General features: G+C 42.8%; 1 protein-coding gene and 1 non-coding gene across 2 annotated transcripts; both read right to left on the bottom strand.

Annotated features, from left to right (window-relative positions):
- Positions 1 to 2,166: 2,166 nt before the first annotated feature.
- EIF4G2 (eukaryotic translation initiation factor 4 gamma 2) lies at positions 2,167 to 12,339 on the bottom strand. The gene is made up of 21 exons (XM_027852526.1): positions 12,227 to 12,339; positions 11,691 to 11,756; positions 10,941 to 11,081; positions 10,269 to 10,371; positions 9,428 to 9,565; positions 9,255 to 9,321; positions 8,997 to 9,148; positions 8,661 to 8,771; positions 8,387 to 8,470; positions 8,196 to 8,294; positions 7,759 to 7,900; positions 7,511 to 7,671; positions 7,028 to 7,141; positions 6,369 to 6,494; positions 6,064 to 6,168; positions 5,753 to 5,968; positions 5,394 to 5,652; positions 4,567 to 4,771; positions 4,215 to 4,426; positions 3,962 to 4,083; positions 2,167 to 2,998 (listed from the first exon to the last, which is right to left on the bottom strand). Exons 7-21 carry the CDS (start codon positions 9,078 to 9,080, stop codon positions 2,933 to 2,935), a joined length of 2,106 nt encoding a protein of 701 aa, XP_027708327.1. The 5' UTR covers positions 9,081 to 9,148; positions 9,255 to 9,321; positions 9,428 to 9,565; positions 10,269 to 10,371; positions 10,941 to 11,081; positions 11,691 to 11,756; positions 12,227 to 12,339; the 3' UTR covers positions 2,167 to 2,932.
- LOC114036252 lies at positions 6,837 to 6,978 on the bottom strand. The gene has a single exon (XR_003568313.1). It is a non-coding gene; the product is annotated as a small nucleolar RNA SNORD97 (small nucleolar RNA).
- Positions 12,340 to 15,815: the final 3,476 nt, after the last annotated feature.

The raw sequence follows: 15,815 nt of genomic DNA, 5'->3' as shown, positions 1-15,815 counted from the left end.
TAAACATTTGCTTTGGTAGGGAAAAAAGGCCATCGTATTTGCTCTCTCTTCCTAGTTCTTTTCCAAGGTGTTATCTCATGCATAGATCAAAACTGCAAAACTGATCAAAAGGTGTAAGAAAACCTTTTCTAGTGGGCCTAAAAGTCTTTTCTCCATTGAGGTGATGAACTCACATTGATAGTTTGAGAAGCACAATTGCTCCAGAATCATAAAAATTGCTAAGCAGAGATGAAATACTGAAGCATAACCTTGCATCATGCAGATCCAAGAGATGGAAATGAACATTCTTTGGTGGCCTGGGAACTCTTTTTAAACCCCATTGAAAATCTGTAGGCTATTATCAAGTTCATCAAGTACACTTTATATCCAAAGTGGTAAGTATAATGATAAATTAAACAATTTGTAAAAATCTTAGAAAGTCAAAGCCAAATTTTATGCAACAACCGACTGCAGTAAGGACCTAGATTTAAGGTTGTCTCAAGTAACTAACACTACCGTAGCCTGGAGGACATCCATAGGTAATTTTCTTTTTAAGATTCCAAACCAATACTTTACCAGCCCTTCCAACCCTAGCTAGGAGCCTATCATTCCTATAAGCTATGGTCCTGAGATCCACATGCCATTCACCAACATCTTAACCAAATTTGCCTCTTCCTAATCTCTTGTGCCTTTGACAACAACTAAAGCTTATCTATCCCCTCCTCCCCTGCCCCCCTCCCATTTTCATCCTTTGCTCTAGCAAATACTTTTTGTTACTAAAACTGTCTGGACGAGGGATTCTTAATCTTGGGGGCTCTCAAAAATATTTTGAGAACTTTTCCAACAATTTTCTTATATTTTGAGGACTTTGAGAATTCCTGATCTGAATGATCTCCTGGGGGCAGGAGAGTTAGTGTGTTAAAACATGTTACACAGGTTACATATTCCCATTCTTTTTCCTCCAAAAGAAAAAAAAAAAACAAAAAACCGGAAACACAAAACCTCCCTTGTGACAAAATTTACACCCATCTAACCCTAATCTCTCTAGTTGCCCCAACAGTTTCCTTTGCAATTACTTCAATAACTAAAATTGGGTAGTAGTCATCCAGTTTAATTCTTGATCTCATTATAGTCAACTCAACAGCTGGCTCAGCACAGCTCAGCAGAAACACCATCATTCTTCACTGACTTATACTTCAAGTCCTATCTGAGGTGCTAAGGGATAGGGTTATTCCTTTCTTAGTTTCACATGCTTAATGATCCTTTCACCTCCACTGCCTTTTTACCTCCTTAATAAAAGCCCAAGTGCTAGGGTGGGAAAACCAAAAGGGAGCAAAGGATCAAGCTTGTTTGCTTTCAAACAGCAACCAGCCTCCATTTTGAATACAGGTTCTATTTCCACAATGCCAAGTAACCTATGCACCCCTATGCAGGGGCTCCAGCAAACTTAATGGAGATTCACATTATTCTTCTGCCCCACGTAAACCGTGGGCCTATGCAGCTTCATTTCACTCCAACCTCATTGGCCACAACTTTTCCTGTCAATTTTCTTCATTTATCCTTCTATAGATGTCCTTCCACTCTTCCCATTATCTCAGGTCAAAAATAGAAAGCTGCACAAATGCAAATCTGTTAACTCTTAATCCAAGGCTGTCAAATTAAATGGGTGATTACTTCGGCCAACACCTATGTGCAACTGGTAAGGTTCAGACTGTCACCAGTCTCCTTATTTAGTAACCAAATTACTTCACAAATGCAACACCAGTGTGCTTGCCCTGCAAACATCTGGGAGATAAGTCATATGATCACACTACTCAACAAACCTTCAATCCGGTAATACATCCCATCACTCCATTCTCTGCCTGATGAAATGTATCACTACATTTAAAAGTAATTCAATCATGTTGCAACAGCAACCTGTTACTGCTGGACAAACCCAAAGTTGGAGGTCATCAACCTACTGCCTTGAATGCAGAGGAAACTTTTAAAGAACCAAGATTTCCAGAGGTAGAGGAGTGGCCATTAAGAGAGTAGAACGATGAACTGGAAAGAATCCTTGCTAGGACCCTGGATCTGAAGATTCAAGAGCTTAGCTATTCTCTAAAACATTTGAAGATCATCTCCAGGCATATTACAATTCTCCAGAGTAATTTAAGAGAAATTCAAAATATACACATACACATCCCCTCAAGTATCACAATGTTTATTGATAGATACAAGTATATAAAATCAGGGTATGAATGACTTGATAAATTAAGTAGACTTAATTTCAATACTATAATAAGAGGGACCAATTCAAATTCTCACCATTTTTTGTTTCACACCCACAAAAACCACTTCTCTTCCAAGGGCATTAACGATCTCTCAAAACTGATCAGTTTTGTGCAAGTAAACCATGTTTCTTTTAAAAAGACTTATGCACTTGCCCAGGCTCAAGGATATTAAAATCTAGTACATAAAGCCCATTACTAGAGGTAGAAATACAGGCAATATACTATTATGGCAACAACCATCGATTACAGTTAAGAATCCTCTGTAACAACCAAATGGATAATCAAATATTGCAACGACTCAAGTATTACACTGAGCAAAGTGCATCTCTACAGTATTCAGTGTTGCTATTCAGTTTTCTAACTTAAAACAGCCTATGATAACTGGCAGCCAAGAAGGTCCTTGCAACAGACTGCCTCTGCTTGAGAACTCAGGATGTAATTATTGCATGCTGCTAATACACTATCTAAACATTAAGGATACTCTAAGATATCTGATGGTAGACTATGATTAAGACGTTACACTACAAAAAACCTTAGGCAGAAGAACATCCTATTGACATGCTTCTGCTTTAGATATTGTGAAAACATGACAGCGGAATGAATTTTCGCAGTGGTTAGGTCAAACGCAGTTACATCCTAGCAACAGTATGTTTGCACAATTTTAAGGCTTTGGCTGGTCTTTAATCAGCTTCTTCCTCTGATTCTTCTTCTTCAGCAGTTTCCAGCCAGGTGAGCCATTGGTTGACCTATAAAAAGTAGATGAACAGTCTAGCATTCTGCACCAAAGAATCTTGCTTTTCTGGCATACATCTCTATTAATACAAAATCCTATTTCACTTCTGCTATTGAGTGGGGTGACCTTTATTTTCCCAGAGCCACATTCATGAATACCAGACTCTACCTTAGAAAGGGAACCTTAAGTGACCTATGCCAAAGTGCCACAACTAGGCCCAAATGGAATGGTTACCTTTGGCAAGAACACCTGGGATTAGAAACCAGGTTTCTCTAAACCCTAGACCATTTTAGAAATTAAGTCACCCCAAATGTAAACATATTAAAGAGACTTGTTGCTCAGTTACTGTGAGGCTCTAATCAGTCTGAGAAAAAAAGACATTTTCTTTGACCTGCTATATTAAAATCTAACGTATTATCTGTAGAGTACGGGAAGAAACATTAAGCTAGGTCTTTTAACTCCCTCATTTATACATGAAAGAATATTAAGATGCCAGTTTTAGTTCCCAAATCCTAATAATTCTGTTTCCTATTATGTCACTTGCTAGTTAATCAAATGAACAGGCTCAGTGTGCTCAAATGTAACATTTAGGGAGAATTTCTATACCTTTCCCAACCTGTAGGTGGCTTCAACTGAAAGTTTTTTTCTAATGCAAATCAGTGGTAGCTAGGTGGACGAATCTGCCAAATAACTCCTCTCATACTGTGGTTGGCAAAATTTCCAAACCCCTTCTCTATCTGTGAGCCACTTTTTAAAAGCATGGTGCCAAGGTCTTATTAATTCAATGGATTTACTTTGTTGTACTATGCCTAACCCCTAATTACCTTAAAAGACATTGATGTATCGTGCACCAGTGATGTTCAACAGTTATAGATAAATAGTATGACATAAGAACCATTTAATACAATACTTAGTTTTTAAAAGCACATGTATAAATTTAGGCCAGACAACATTATTAGTTTAAGCAAAAATTTACCTGGAATAAAGCCTTGCCCTTCCCTGGAAACTCTTGGGTTATATCCTCTTTCCATGCCAGGAAAGCTTCCTCTTCAATTATTTCCATATCATAGAAATGAACAAAGAAGCGCAGTAACATGCCTACAAGGAAAATCAAAACCCACCATCAAGTACCACGTAAGAACTAAGCAACCCATATTTATGGTATTAAAACCCTAACCTCAAAAGCCAAAGGCTCACACAGGCCTCTATTAAGTGAAATACTGACTCACCTTTTGGAAAGTTGTTATTGTAGCAGTGCACCTGAAGAGCATACAGGGCACTAACTTGTAGGTCGACGTGATCATGAAGGAACTTCTGCATTACTGGCTTGAAAGAGAGAAGCAGCTGTTTTTCCTGCTCCAACTGTTCTTTGGAAGGAGCAGAGGAAGAATCTGTTTCCTCATTGGGTGGGCTTACTTCACTAGAGATATACTGCAAGAAGCTGGACAAAAAGAGAACAAGTCAGACCTGAAAGCTACTGGTTTTTGGTGAAATTTTAAAGAGATTAGAAGCACTGTTACAACCAAATGCCTCATAGTTTTCTCAGCTTGAGTTTAAAGACCACAATTTATAACATCTTACCTAGTCATTAAAATGTTCACAAATCCCTTGTCTACATGAAGTTTGGGAGAAATGTTGTCTTTAATCCATTTATATATGGTTTGAGGGGATGGATCCAACTTTATTTGCTTCAACAGTTCCTTCTCCAATTTGAGAAGAGGGAACAAAAAACTAAGTCCCTTTCCTTCCAAAATCTCCAGCATTCGATCCTTATTCTGATCGATTTCTGCAAGTAAAAAAGGTCAAGTCCTACTAAGTAAAAAGTTTTAATTAATTTTGAAAATCAAGTAAGGTTTAACTAAATGAACACAAACACTGCATCACAGGTCAGTGACTTCACAACAAATATGCTAAACACTGAATTCTTGATATTCTGTTAACTGCAGTTTACATATACAGAAAAGGTAAATAACATACTCCGACCACCTTTATTTACAAAAGATTACTCATGAAGAGCTTGCTATTACTTGGATTGGAAGTTTGAATATTTTCGTGATTCCCACTGTCCAGTACGACGTATTGCAGGTAGTGGGTACTTATGTGGTTTGTTCAATAGGGCTGGGGGACTATGTGATTTCACTGATATAGGGCAACTCCCAGTTGAGGAAGCTTCCTCTACCAGTATAGCCCAGGCCTACAGCATTAAGAGGGTAAGTGACTGCTCAGGGTCAACAGCCAGGTGTTAAAGGCAGAACCTGAACACAGGTCTTTCCAGCTTGGATCCAGCTCTCTACCTACTGTGCCACAACTGCCTCTTGGTAATAAGCTAAAGATAAAATGTAATTGCCTTCCATGTATCCTCATAAGAGCCAACTGTTCACACAAACACAAAATCAGCACCTTCTTACCTGGAAGCATTTTCTGCATATTGACTTTGCTTTGTTGGAAAAGTTCTGTTAACCATTCTCGATCTTGTAACTTAGCTAATTGTTGAAGGCAAAGTAAGAAGAGAGGAAAGTGGGTGCCGCTTTCCAGTGGTTGAGCTAGCTCTGAAATGCTCACCAACTCTGAAATGATGGCCCGGGCTGCAAACTGCGCTAAATAGGATTTCACCAAAGGGATGTCTACCTCAAGTTTTGGGCACTGATCCAATACATTCTGGAAAGCCTGGAGGGAAAAAACCCAAAAAGCCCCATGAGCTTCAGTTCAACAGTTTTCAAGACTATTGGGCAGTTATGTTATTTCAACAGAAGTAATGCTCCCATACCTGCATAAAGTTGTCACTAGTGGCTATTCCTTCTTGTTTGAGTAAACTGATCAAAGCACTTGCTTTTTCTTTGTCTTCATCAGTCCTATCTAGTGATTGGATGATTACTTTGCTTAACATCTCTGGGAGAAAGTGTTTGGGGGCCCTCATTTCCCGTACACCATTGACAGCATCATTTGCATTCCCACTATTCAGATAGTCTGTCACCACAGCTTCCTGAAAAGGAGAAAACAGCCAATATTTGAGCACCTTTCCTAGATGTGTGCCATAAAATAAAGAAGATTTCCACAACTATTTTAAGGATAACTTACAGTTAGTTTAAGTAGTTCTTCTTTCGATGGTGGAGGCTTTTTACTGATCTTGGCAGGCTTTTCTTGAATAAGTGGTGGATTAGTTTTGAGGCCAAGCTGAGGAGTCTAAAAATAGCAACAAAACACATTTAAAGATGATTTTTACATCATGTTGTACATAGTGATCTTCTGTTTAGTCCTATGTTCAGTTCTTTTGACTTTATCACCCAAAGGAATGGCATTTGCTCTCCAGAGAAGTATGGAAAAAGAGAAGCAGAGAGGGAAGTCCTAATGTTATCATACAGAACTATTAGGATGTTCCTTACCTGTCCCAGAGGTGGTGTTTGAGTGCGAGGTGGTTGTGCACTGGGAGGAATCATAGTTATCTGGGGCTGAAGCTTTGGCACTTGATTTTTATTCATTAGGAAAGATTGAGCAGGCCTCAGACTAATCTGTAATGAAATACAAATTATTCTTAAACATCATTAGACTTAAAAAGAATCACCTAGAAACCTTTATGTTTCACCTGTTCCCCCAAATCAGGCATAGTAGAATCTCAGTGAAGGCCTTTTACATAAGTGCTCTAAGTTCAATTGCAGGTCAACTTAAAAGGTGGTATTGACATTTATAATAAACCTATTATATGTACTTTTCTTAGGGTCACAACCATAATACATCATCCCAGCAGCTCAACTAGACCTAAGTTAAAAGAAAAGACAGCTTATTTACAAGGAACAATGTATACCATGTCTAGTATTTTCCTTCCACTAATATTTAAGGAAATAAAGGTAGCGTTGCCCTCATATCTCATAATCTTGTTCACAGGATGCTGGACATCCAAAGAAAGAGGAGAAGAAAAGTATAGGAAAAAAAAAAGGTAAAGAATTCCAGCATTAAGTCCTCATAATAACGCGTCTTTCTATAATCATTGGGCAATATATTTTGAATCCACAAACTATGGTTATGAATAACACAGGTAAAGTACCTCATCTGCATTAAGCTGTCCTTTCTTAGAAAACCGAGGTGGCATATCCTTCGACTGTCCTTGCAGCTGGGATAAGAGTCCCTGACTCTGGTTATGGTAGAGCTGGCTTAGCCCCTATTTCAGAAAGAAAGAAATAAAGCCCAGATATAAAGGAGTCCACAAATTATGGTAATAAAGAATCAGAACAGTCAAGTCATGAAGAAAGCCTAGCTGGATATGCCCAAAAAAAGTGAATGATGAAGGAGAATAAAAAAAATGTACCATCTAGCCTAACTGGTACTTAAGAATGAAGCCAATTGTTTCCAGGTCCGCTAACTGGCACAATCTAAGTGAAAAGAAGATTATGGTTTTATGGTCTGGGCATTTTCCCAATTTTTATTAGACATTTTTAGATGTTTTTCATAGAGTAGATACAATTCAGTTTGTTTTTAAAGGAAATTTGTATTCTAACTTCATGTGAAATGCTTTAAAATGCTTTCTTACCTGGCTTTTCATAAACTTGCCTCCCATCTCTCCAAACTGGGATTGTGTAGGAGGCATGATATGACCCCCATGGCCATTGAAGAGTTGATTTGATCGATGACGTCCCATGGTGGGTGAAAATCTATCCTGGATAACTCCTGGACCAGTACCAATTCCGCTACCTAAAAAAATAATGTTAACAGTAAGGATTATACATCTCTAAAAAATTTTCTACTATTACACATTAACTTTTCATTCATTTTAGTTACCTGGCATTTGTCCAAACATATCAGCAAGTCCTCCAAGTGGGTCCCTGTCAAGTTTCATCCTGGGTGGCATAAACGGTCCCTCCAGGAAAAAGTCACTTCTCATCCCTTGAGCCATAGGAGCAGGAATAAAAACTCCTAGATCCTTCCAAACAACAACAACAAAAAAGGTTTTGATCTGATTGCAATTTATACAATTACGCAGAAGGCAAAAACATTAAAAAGCATTTCTAAAACCATGCATTTCTTTAAGTCAGAGTTACTATTATTCTCTGATCTACTCAGCCCTAATATAAAAATGAGAAAATGCAAAATGAGGTTTGATGCACTCAACTAATTATCAAACAAACTAAGTCATCAAATCTCATACATTTATGGAGATGTTCAAGAATTAGCAAAGTCCCCACTATGTCTCAAATATGACAAAAATCATCCCTTACTTTTACTGCATCTTGACGGATTTGATTGATCGTCTTTGGTCCATTGTCAAGAAAAGCTTTGCGAGGAACCCAATTGTGTTCTCGCAACTCCACAGTATCCTTTAATTAAAAAAACAAAAAATAAGTTGTTTTACATTTTATTTGTCACGAATGAAAATCAGCAATGGAGTTATTTATGGACACAGTCTTACCTGCAGCAGGAAACGAATCCTTGCTGGCAATTCCTTACTTAGCATTAAGGAACACATTCGGGCAAAATACTGATCCATTAAGGACTGAACGAAAGAGACAAAAATAAAATAACTGGGATACAATTTGAGATACAAAAGCATGTGATAAAGACATTAAAATTATAACCCAAGTCTTTGTTTAAATATACTGGAATGGCCTATGTCATCATAATTGATAACATGTTTGATATAGGAGATAAAAGAGAAGAATGATATAAAGACTGACTGTCAATACCTTGGCTCTTTCATGGTCTAACCTAGGCCCCACGGTCCTCATTATCTGACAGAGGCACTCCAAATCCTCTCCCATATCTTTGAGTTGTACTCTCTTCTTCTTTTCCAAAAGCTGTAATGTGCCAAAAATAAAAAAAACTGATTAAATTCTTTTTAGCCACTGTTAACATAATACCACTTCCATATACTGTGAAAACTCAGCTCACGCATTCCAGTTTCCAAAAACAGCCACACCGGGCAGATGGCTTTGTGTAAAACATTAAAATGGTTCTCTATATTTAAGGCTACATCATTAATTTAAACTTTTAAAGGAGAAAACAAAACACTGAATACTTACTGTTTTGATGCACTTATGAAGGATAGATTCATGAATAAGATCAAGCTTGCCAAGTTCTCCAATGAATTTGATGTTCCCCAACATCTTGATCTTAGCAATGGCTCTCTGCTCCTCCTCCTCAGGAAGGAGGGGGTTGTCACGCTTGTCATAGACTAGGAAGTACCAAAACCAAGTTTCAGCGCTCAAGTTTATTAACAAAGACTACTAGGGGGTTTAAAGGGACAGAGGTCAGGGGAGAGAAAAAACGCCAAGTCTTACTATCAACATTTCTGGTTCGGTTTTCAAATTCATCTTGAAGTTTGGAAATTAGGAGGCGTCTGAATGTCTATTGAAAAGAAGAGATACTAATGAAATCTTCTAAAAGCAAATGAGTAGCAAATATAATTATGCAAACTATTTGGCAAGCAGAAAAGAAAGAAAAATGAACAAACCCTTACTGTGCTTTGCTTCTGTCCTGGTTGGCCCTCAGCTGCTGGGCCATCAAAGTTTGGTGCATCTTCTGCCAGTCGCAGACATAGTTGAGCATACAATGAGCTATACTTTGGCTCTTCAAGGGCTTTGTCAACAATCTACAAATAGAAGTTCACTCCTTTAATAAACATCATTTGTTTGATTTTGCACTTGGAGGTTTAAAAAAAAAATCAAAAACCACTCAAGAATTCTGCTAACCATTGTAGACTGTGTCTACAATTTGTATTACTACAGGTGTTTTTGAAAGAAATTATTTTCTATTTGACTGGAAAAGAAACCAGGGCCTTGGCTGCTATAGATGCCTGCCTCTTCATATACAATTGGATGCTGGGGAATGATGTTGATAGTTCCAATTAAGTAGAGTACTTTTAGAACTTTAGGGACCCAAAGCAAAGTGTTCCTAGCTTAGGAGTCACCTCCTCTATGAAATCTTCCTTCCTCAATTCCTATAGTACTGTTTTTCCCCTTTTCAAATATTCCAGAAGATTTCCTTTGATCTACCTTTACCCTCTGCACCCTACATTCATTCATATTAATGTCTCATTCCCCCTCATGCTCCCTCCTTGCCCTCTTCTCCAAGAATTTAAGTTACTTGAGGGGTTTGGAGCATTTTGCAAGTTACACAATTTTAAAAAGTATTTAATACAGTTATCTTCAAGAATAGTTTTATCACCACAAATTAAAAACACGAACTGACTTAATTCAGGTGTCTTAAAAATAAAAAAAATCATTAAATTTAAGCTATTAGATAATTAAAGGGAAGGGGGAAGAAAAAACTTTTTAACATTCATAGTTTCTTACCAGCAGTATGACCCCTTTTAAGATGAGTTTAGACTCTACACCCACATTGAGGAGCTCAAGGCATAGCTTGTCAAACTTTTCAGGAGTAAGCTTATTTAGTATGCTGGGGAAGAACAAAACCAACATTAAATGTTTCTTCTTGGCACCAGTCCAAATACCAGAATACTTTCTGTACATTTTCCTTAGTTTATGTTATGAGCCTATAAGAAGTAGCTATATTCTCTTGCCTAACAAATAATTTTCACGCATAACTCAAACTGTCAAGGCTGTTGGGTCTTACCTTTATGTTCTAGGTCAAACAATGATGTTTTATAATTAAGCTTTGTGTGTACATGTACTGAATCCTTACTGCCTGAAAAAATCCTAGAGGCACAGGGAGGCTTATGAACAAAAAGACAAACCCGCTGGGAATTCAGAAAAAAGTCAACAAAGAGCATGCATTTTTAAATCTAGTGAATCTAACCTACCATTCGAGAATTATCTCACCACATCCCATGTTATCAAGTGTTTATGTGCTGGCTCATCAGCATAATGCACCCAACATTTTAAAAGCTAATGTGTCCACTATTACTCTTTATCTCCTTTTACTGTACATTACTAGTTGTCACTATCAACACAACTGATATGGTCTGCAAGCCATTTTTGTTGACAGATGAAAAGTCCTTTCCTTACCCTCTTACTTTCCTGAAGATTGCATCATGTCGTTCTTTTTCGTTTGCGGAGTTGTTTGCTGCGGAGTTGTCATCTCGTCTAGTGCTTCGTGCAGGGATCCATTTCTGAGCGTTTTGCCCTGGGGTTTTCCCCAGGAACTCGCTGATTAAGAGTGGAAAGGAGAAAAGGAAAAGCCAGGATTATGAATAGCTTCTACAAATATCTAAACATACTAAATTCATTAGTTCAAAATTGGGGGGGGGGGGGGGGGCAGGGAAGAGAGAGGAAAGACCAGTTGAGGCCCCCCATACACATATACAGAGGTATATAAATAAATTAGAAATTTGTAAACACTACTCTAGCATAGTTCATAAGTGGTTTCTTGGAACTGTAAATCTCTTTGGGTCTCAGTCTCTTTTCACAAATGAGGGCATCAGAAAGAAGAGCCAAATAAATAGTTAAAAAAAATAGCAAATACTATAGAAGTTTTGAGGACTGATTTCCCAAGAAATACACAAGGTAGGAAAAGAAACAAGGAGCTAATAATGTAATGCACACTAATTAGTGAAGGACTTATGGCCTTCAAGCAAATTTTGCCCTATAAACATTAGTACAGCATTATTTATTTTGGGTCCTAATATCTAAGACTAGATCAACTACAACAATTGTGAGGAAGGATAGGAAAAATGTACAAACTGCACTAGAAAACAAAGATCTTTTAAGATAGAACGTTAATATTTCACAGCTTCAGAGATATGTAAATCAAGATACCTGTTGCCGGCAGTCTTGGGATAGTGCTGAGGTGCACCCCTACTTCCTCCTCCGCCCGAAGAAGCACTATTTTCAAAAAGACAAAACTTTTAAGCCAAAATAACTTTACCTGACATGACCTTTCAGATTTTAATATATGAGTGTTCTATCTTTAGGAAAGAGATTTTAAGGGCCAATAATGCTGTATCATTCTGGAAAATCCTACAAGTTCTTTGAGTACTTTGCATCCCTATTTAGCCAATTTAAAATAAAAGACTGAACTCTGCCTGCTTTTGAAGCTGGTTCAGCAATAGTTTTTTCCATCTAATTATACAGCAACTAGTTAACCATTGAGCAAGGTGAAGAACAGGAAGGAGCTATGCTGTACTAGTGTATTTAAAGGAGACCTAATGAAAACCTTTTAAAGAGACTTTCCAGCAAGTAGGATTCTAGCATTGACCTGTTGGGTTCACCCCAGTATCAGTGGATCTTAAGCACGCTTGGTTATTTTGCCCCAGTTTTACTTTGTCAGTTAAAACTATTCACACATTACTTACCTGAAACGAGAAGCACCCCCTTCTGCAATCGCACTCTCCACTTTGGCGGCTTGACAACGAAGAGTCTTCAAAAGAATAATATTAATGGATGGGGGTGGGGAGGGGTGGGGGGAGGGGGGGAGAAGTGAAAACCTAAGAAAAAAAATTTAAAAGGGGAGAAAATAAATCAGGATTAGAGATAGTAGCACACAGAACCCCCCCCCCCAATCCATAAAACGGTTATCAATCCAACTAAGATTCTTCCAGATGCCAGGGCGGTGGCTTCTCAGGTCTCTACTGCAATGCAGATCTCCTCGGACTAAAACCAAAAGTGTATCCAAACCACCTCGGGGAGGGGGGTGTGTGAAGAGTGGCCAAACTGTTTTTAACCCCCACCCCGTACCCGTCCAGATCTTGGGGCTGACCAGAGCAGCCGTACAGATACCTCGGTTTCTCAAAGAGGCTGGAGCTTGACCAGCTGACCAATGTCCTTAAACCAGAGTTAAAAACAATCTCCCACGGGAATTGTGCCCGCCTCACTCAGTGAGGGCGAGGTCCCCTTGGGCTGGAGCCCTCAGGTGGCCTCCCCACGGGCTGGACGGACCAGGACCTGTCGATGGGCCCCCCTCCCCCCGCTACTCTAATTAATCACGGGGGGGGGGGGGTGACCGAACGACCACCGGCCCGGCCCTGCGAACAAAAGACCAGGGGGTCCCTGGGGCCCAGCTTTTGTTTCCCTCCCTCGCTCCGGCCCAGGCCCCAGGCAGCGCCCACGGCCCAGCCGCTCTTTGTTCTCCGGACAGGAAGGTCTCGGCCCCGGCCCCTCCCCGCCCCCTCCCCAATTGCCCCGGCGGCGGGCTCGGGGCGCTCAGGGAGCCCGCACCTCCTCCCCGCCGGGGCCGGCACCAAGGACTTCTGTGCTGCTCCGCCGCCTCGAGCTCGACCTCTCCCCGCCCGGGCGCCCGCGCGCACGCGCCTTTCGAACGGCTGGTGAGCCGGTAACCGGCCCCGGCTCGACCCCGCAGCCAGCCTCGGCCGCCGAACCGCCGCTCGCCCGCCCGCAGACCGGCCCCACCCCGGGTCGCCGCCGCAATGCGAAACGACCGAGCGAGGCCTCCACCGCTCCCGTCGGTCGCCTCCCTCCCTTCCTGCCTCCCTCCCCGCTCTTTGCCCGCGCCTCCGACTAGCGGCCCCTCCGCTGCCCGTCCCAGCCCCGCCGGGCCCGGCCTCTTCTCCCGGGGCCTTCCCGAACGGGCTCGGCGGCGCAGGGACCCCCGCGGCGGGCGGCCAGCCCCGGCCCGGCCGCCGCCATGGCCGCCTCCGCCTGCCGCCGCCATTTTGTGCCGCTCGAGAAGGAGCCAGAGGACGGCGGCCATCTTAGAGCGCGCCGCTCCACGGCGGCCGCCGCGGCCCCGCTCATCTCACCTTCACCGAGGCCTCAGCAGCCGCCGCCGCAGCTGCCTCCTCAGGATCCGGTCGTCGGGGACAGGGGGGAAAGGGGGAGGGGAACGGAAAACAAAAAAGGGGGAGGGAAGGGGGAAGGAGCCGGGGACTAGGTGAAGGTCTCAGCTCAGGGGAGTCGCTGCTGCAGCCACCACCCGGTACCCGCCGCCACCTCCATAGAGCTCCAACTCGCTGCTGGCGCGGCGGCTAGTCTGCAGCCGAACTTATCACTCCGGGGCAGCCGAACCCACCGCAGCCGCCCCGAACGGCCCGCCCGCCGCCCAATCAGCGCCCGACCTGCTCCGCACCACCTATCCGCGGCGGGCCCCGGGGCGGGGCCAAGGCACCAAGCTGGGTTGAGGCGCAGCACAGCCGCAGTGCGCCAAGCCTTATTCACTAAGCCTTTTAGGTCAAGTAAGTGGCGTAAGGGAGCTGGCGAGCTGGGTCCGGGCGGAGGCGGCGGGGTGGGGGGCAGGGAGGTTTGCGTAAATCGGGGGAAGCCGATGGAGGTGGCCTTCCCCTTCTCATCCTCCTCCACCGCCTCATTGTTCCCGTGGCCCAGCCGGATTACACAACCTCTCGCTTTTCTGTGGGGCGGGAGGGGAGCTGGCGGCCGCCGGGACGGCGGAGACTCGTTCCTCTGCCTGCCTCTCCCCACCCCTCCCTGGCGGGCTCCGAGGAAGGGTCGTCCCCTCCCCATTGCTCCTGGTCGCCGGTCTGGAGGCGCAGCCGATCTCCAAGCGTCCCCAGGGCCCCGGGAGCGCCAACCGCGGCCGGGGTGGCTGGGCTTCTGCAGCCCGGGGATGGAGGGCTAGGGGAGGAGGGGGAGGGCCTCTGCGGGCTGCACTCCCCGGCCCGGCCGCGTGCTCGTGAACCCCGGGAGGGAGCAGAGTGGGAGCCTATTGTCCGTGGGGCGCGGGCGCGCGGAGGACCCCCGGGGCGGGGATGCTGCCCCTCCCCCTCCCTCACCCCCCATCCCTGAAGAGGGCCGGGCTGGTCCAGCAGCACCGGCCACCCCCCCACCCCACCCCGCCAGTGATGGAGAGGCCGGAGCATCCCCCTCCCCATCCTTTTCAAAGGACCGATTGCTCTTGATATGATGTGGCCAGAAGGAGGACCCGCACCCCTCCAAAGAAAGAAGAAAGGACCCCACTTCCCACCGCCCACCTCACCCCGCGTCCCGGGTGACCTCTCCAGAAATGGAAGGAAGGAAAGGCCAGTGTTTGTCAAAGTCCTGGGCATGTCAAAACAGCTCTGGAGTGTTGAAAGCAGCCCAAGCCCTAATTTAACCCAACCTTCAGAAGGGCTGCCTCAGTGGAGGTTTTCCTAGGACCTTGGAAGCTGATAATAGAAAACGAAATCCAGGGGAGTGGTTCCACCTTAAGAGGTTTGAAGTCCAGTTTGAGCTTCCTTAGATCTTTTGTCCAGACCGTAAATGGAGAGGGGAGCACTTGCTTCTATCCGCCCTCAAGCCTATTCCAGTGGAATTGATTGCTTTTGAACCCTAACCGTAACCGCTGAAACCAAAGCAGTTCCCGGACTTGTAATTTGTAAAGGGGAAAACCTCACTTGTTTTCAGGAAAGAGAAAAATTTTGATTAAAATGCAAAGCATTTCTCTTGTAATTTGTTTGTTTTCCTGCTTTGGGTTTACAGATAGAATTCTAAACCTTGAATTGGAAAAATCTAGTTCCATAATCCGAATGAATCAACTTCAGATGCATGAATTTAAGGTGACATCTCTAAATTGGAATCCTTGACCAAGGAACATTGGCTTAGCCTAGGTCCAAAAACCTGGAAGTCCGGTTAAAAAAATTAAAGAACTCAAAAAACTCAGCAATTATTGTCAAACACAGCTGCAAAAATAATTTTGTAAATTTCCAAATCCTTTGTGTGCTAAAAATTCCAAGATGTGTACATTGATTGATTCACTTAAGCATTTCTAGTACTTGGGTTGGAGGTAAGCCATGTGAATAAGAACAAAAGAAATACTTCCTGCTCTCAGGAAGTTTACATTATGCTGGGAGAACACAAATTTAAATAGATAAATACAATTAATGAGGCAGGAGAGAACACTAACATCTAGGGAATCAAAAAAGACTTCCTTAGGAGTTGGATTGACTTGGATCAACCAAAAAGCATCTATCACCTACTATATGTCAGGCACTG

Source organism: Vombatus ursinus, unplaced genomic scaffold (genome assembly GCF_900497805.2).
Source record: "Vombatus ursinus unplaced genomic scaffold, bare-nosed wombat genome assembly UNPS02009770.1, whole genome shotgun sequence".
Classification (NCBI taxonomy): Eukaryota; Metazoa; Chordata; class Mammalia; order Diprotodontia; family Vombatidae; genus Vombatus; species Vombatus ursinus.
The sequence above is the reverse complement of the archived record's forward strand: the minus strand, read 5'-3'. Positions and strand labels throughout refer to the sequence as shown.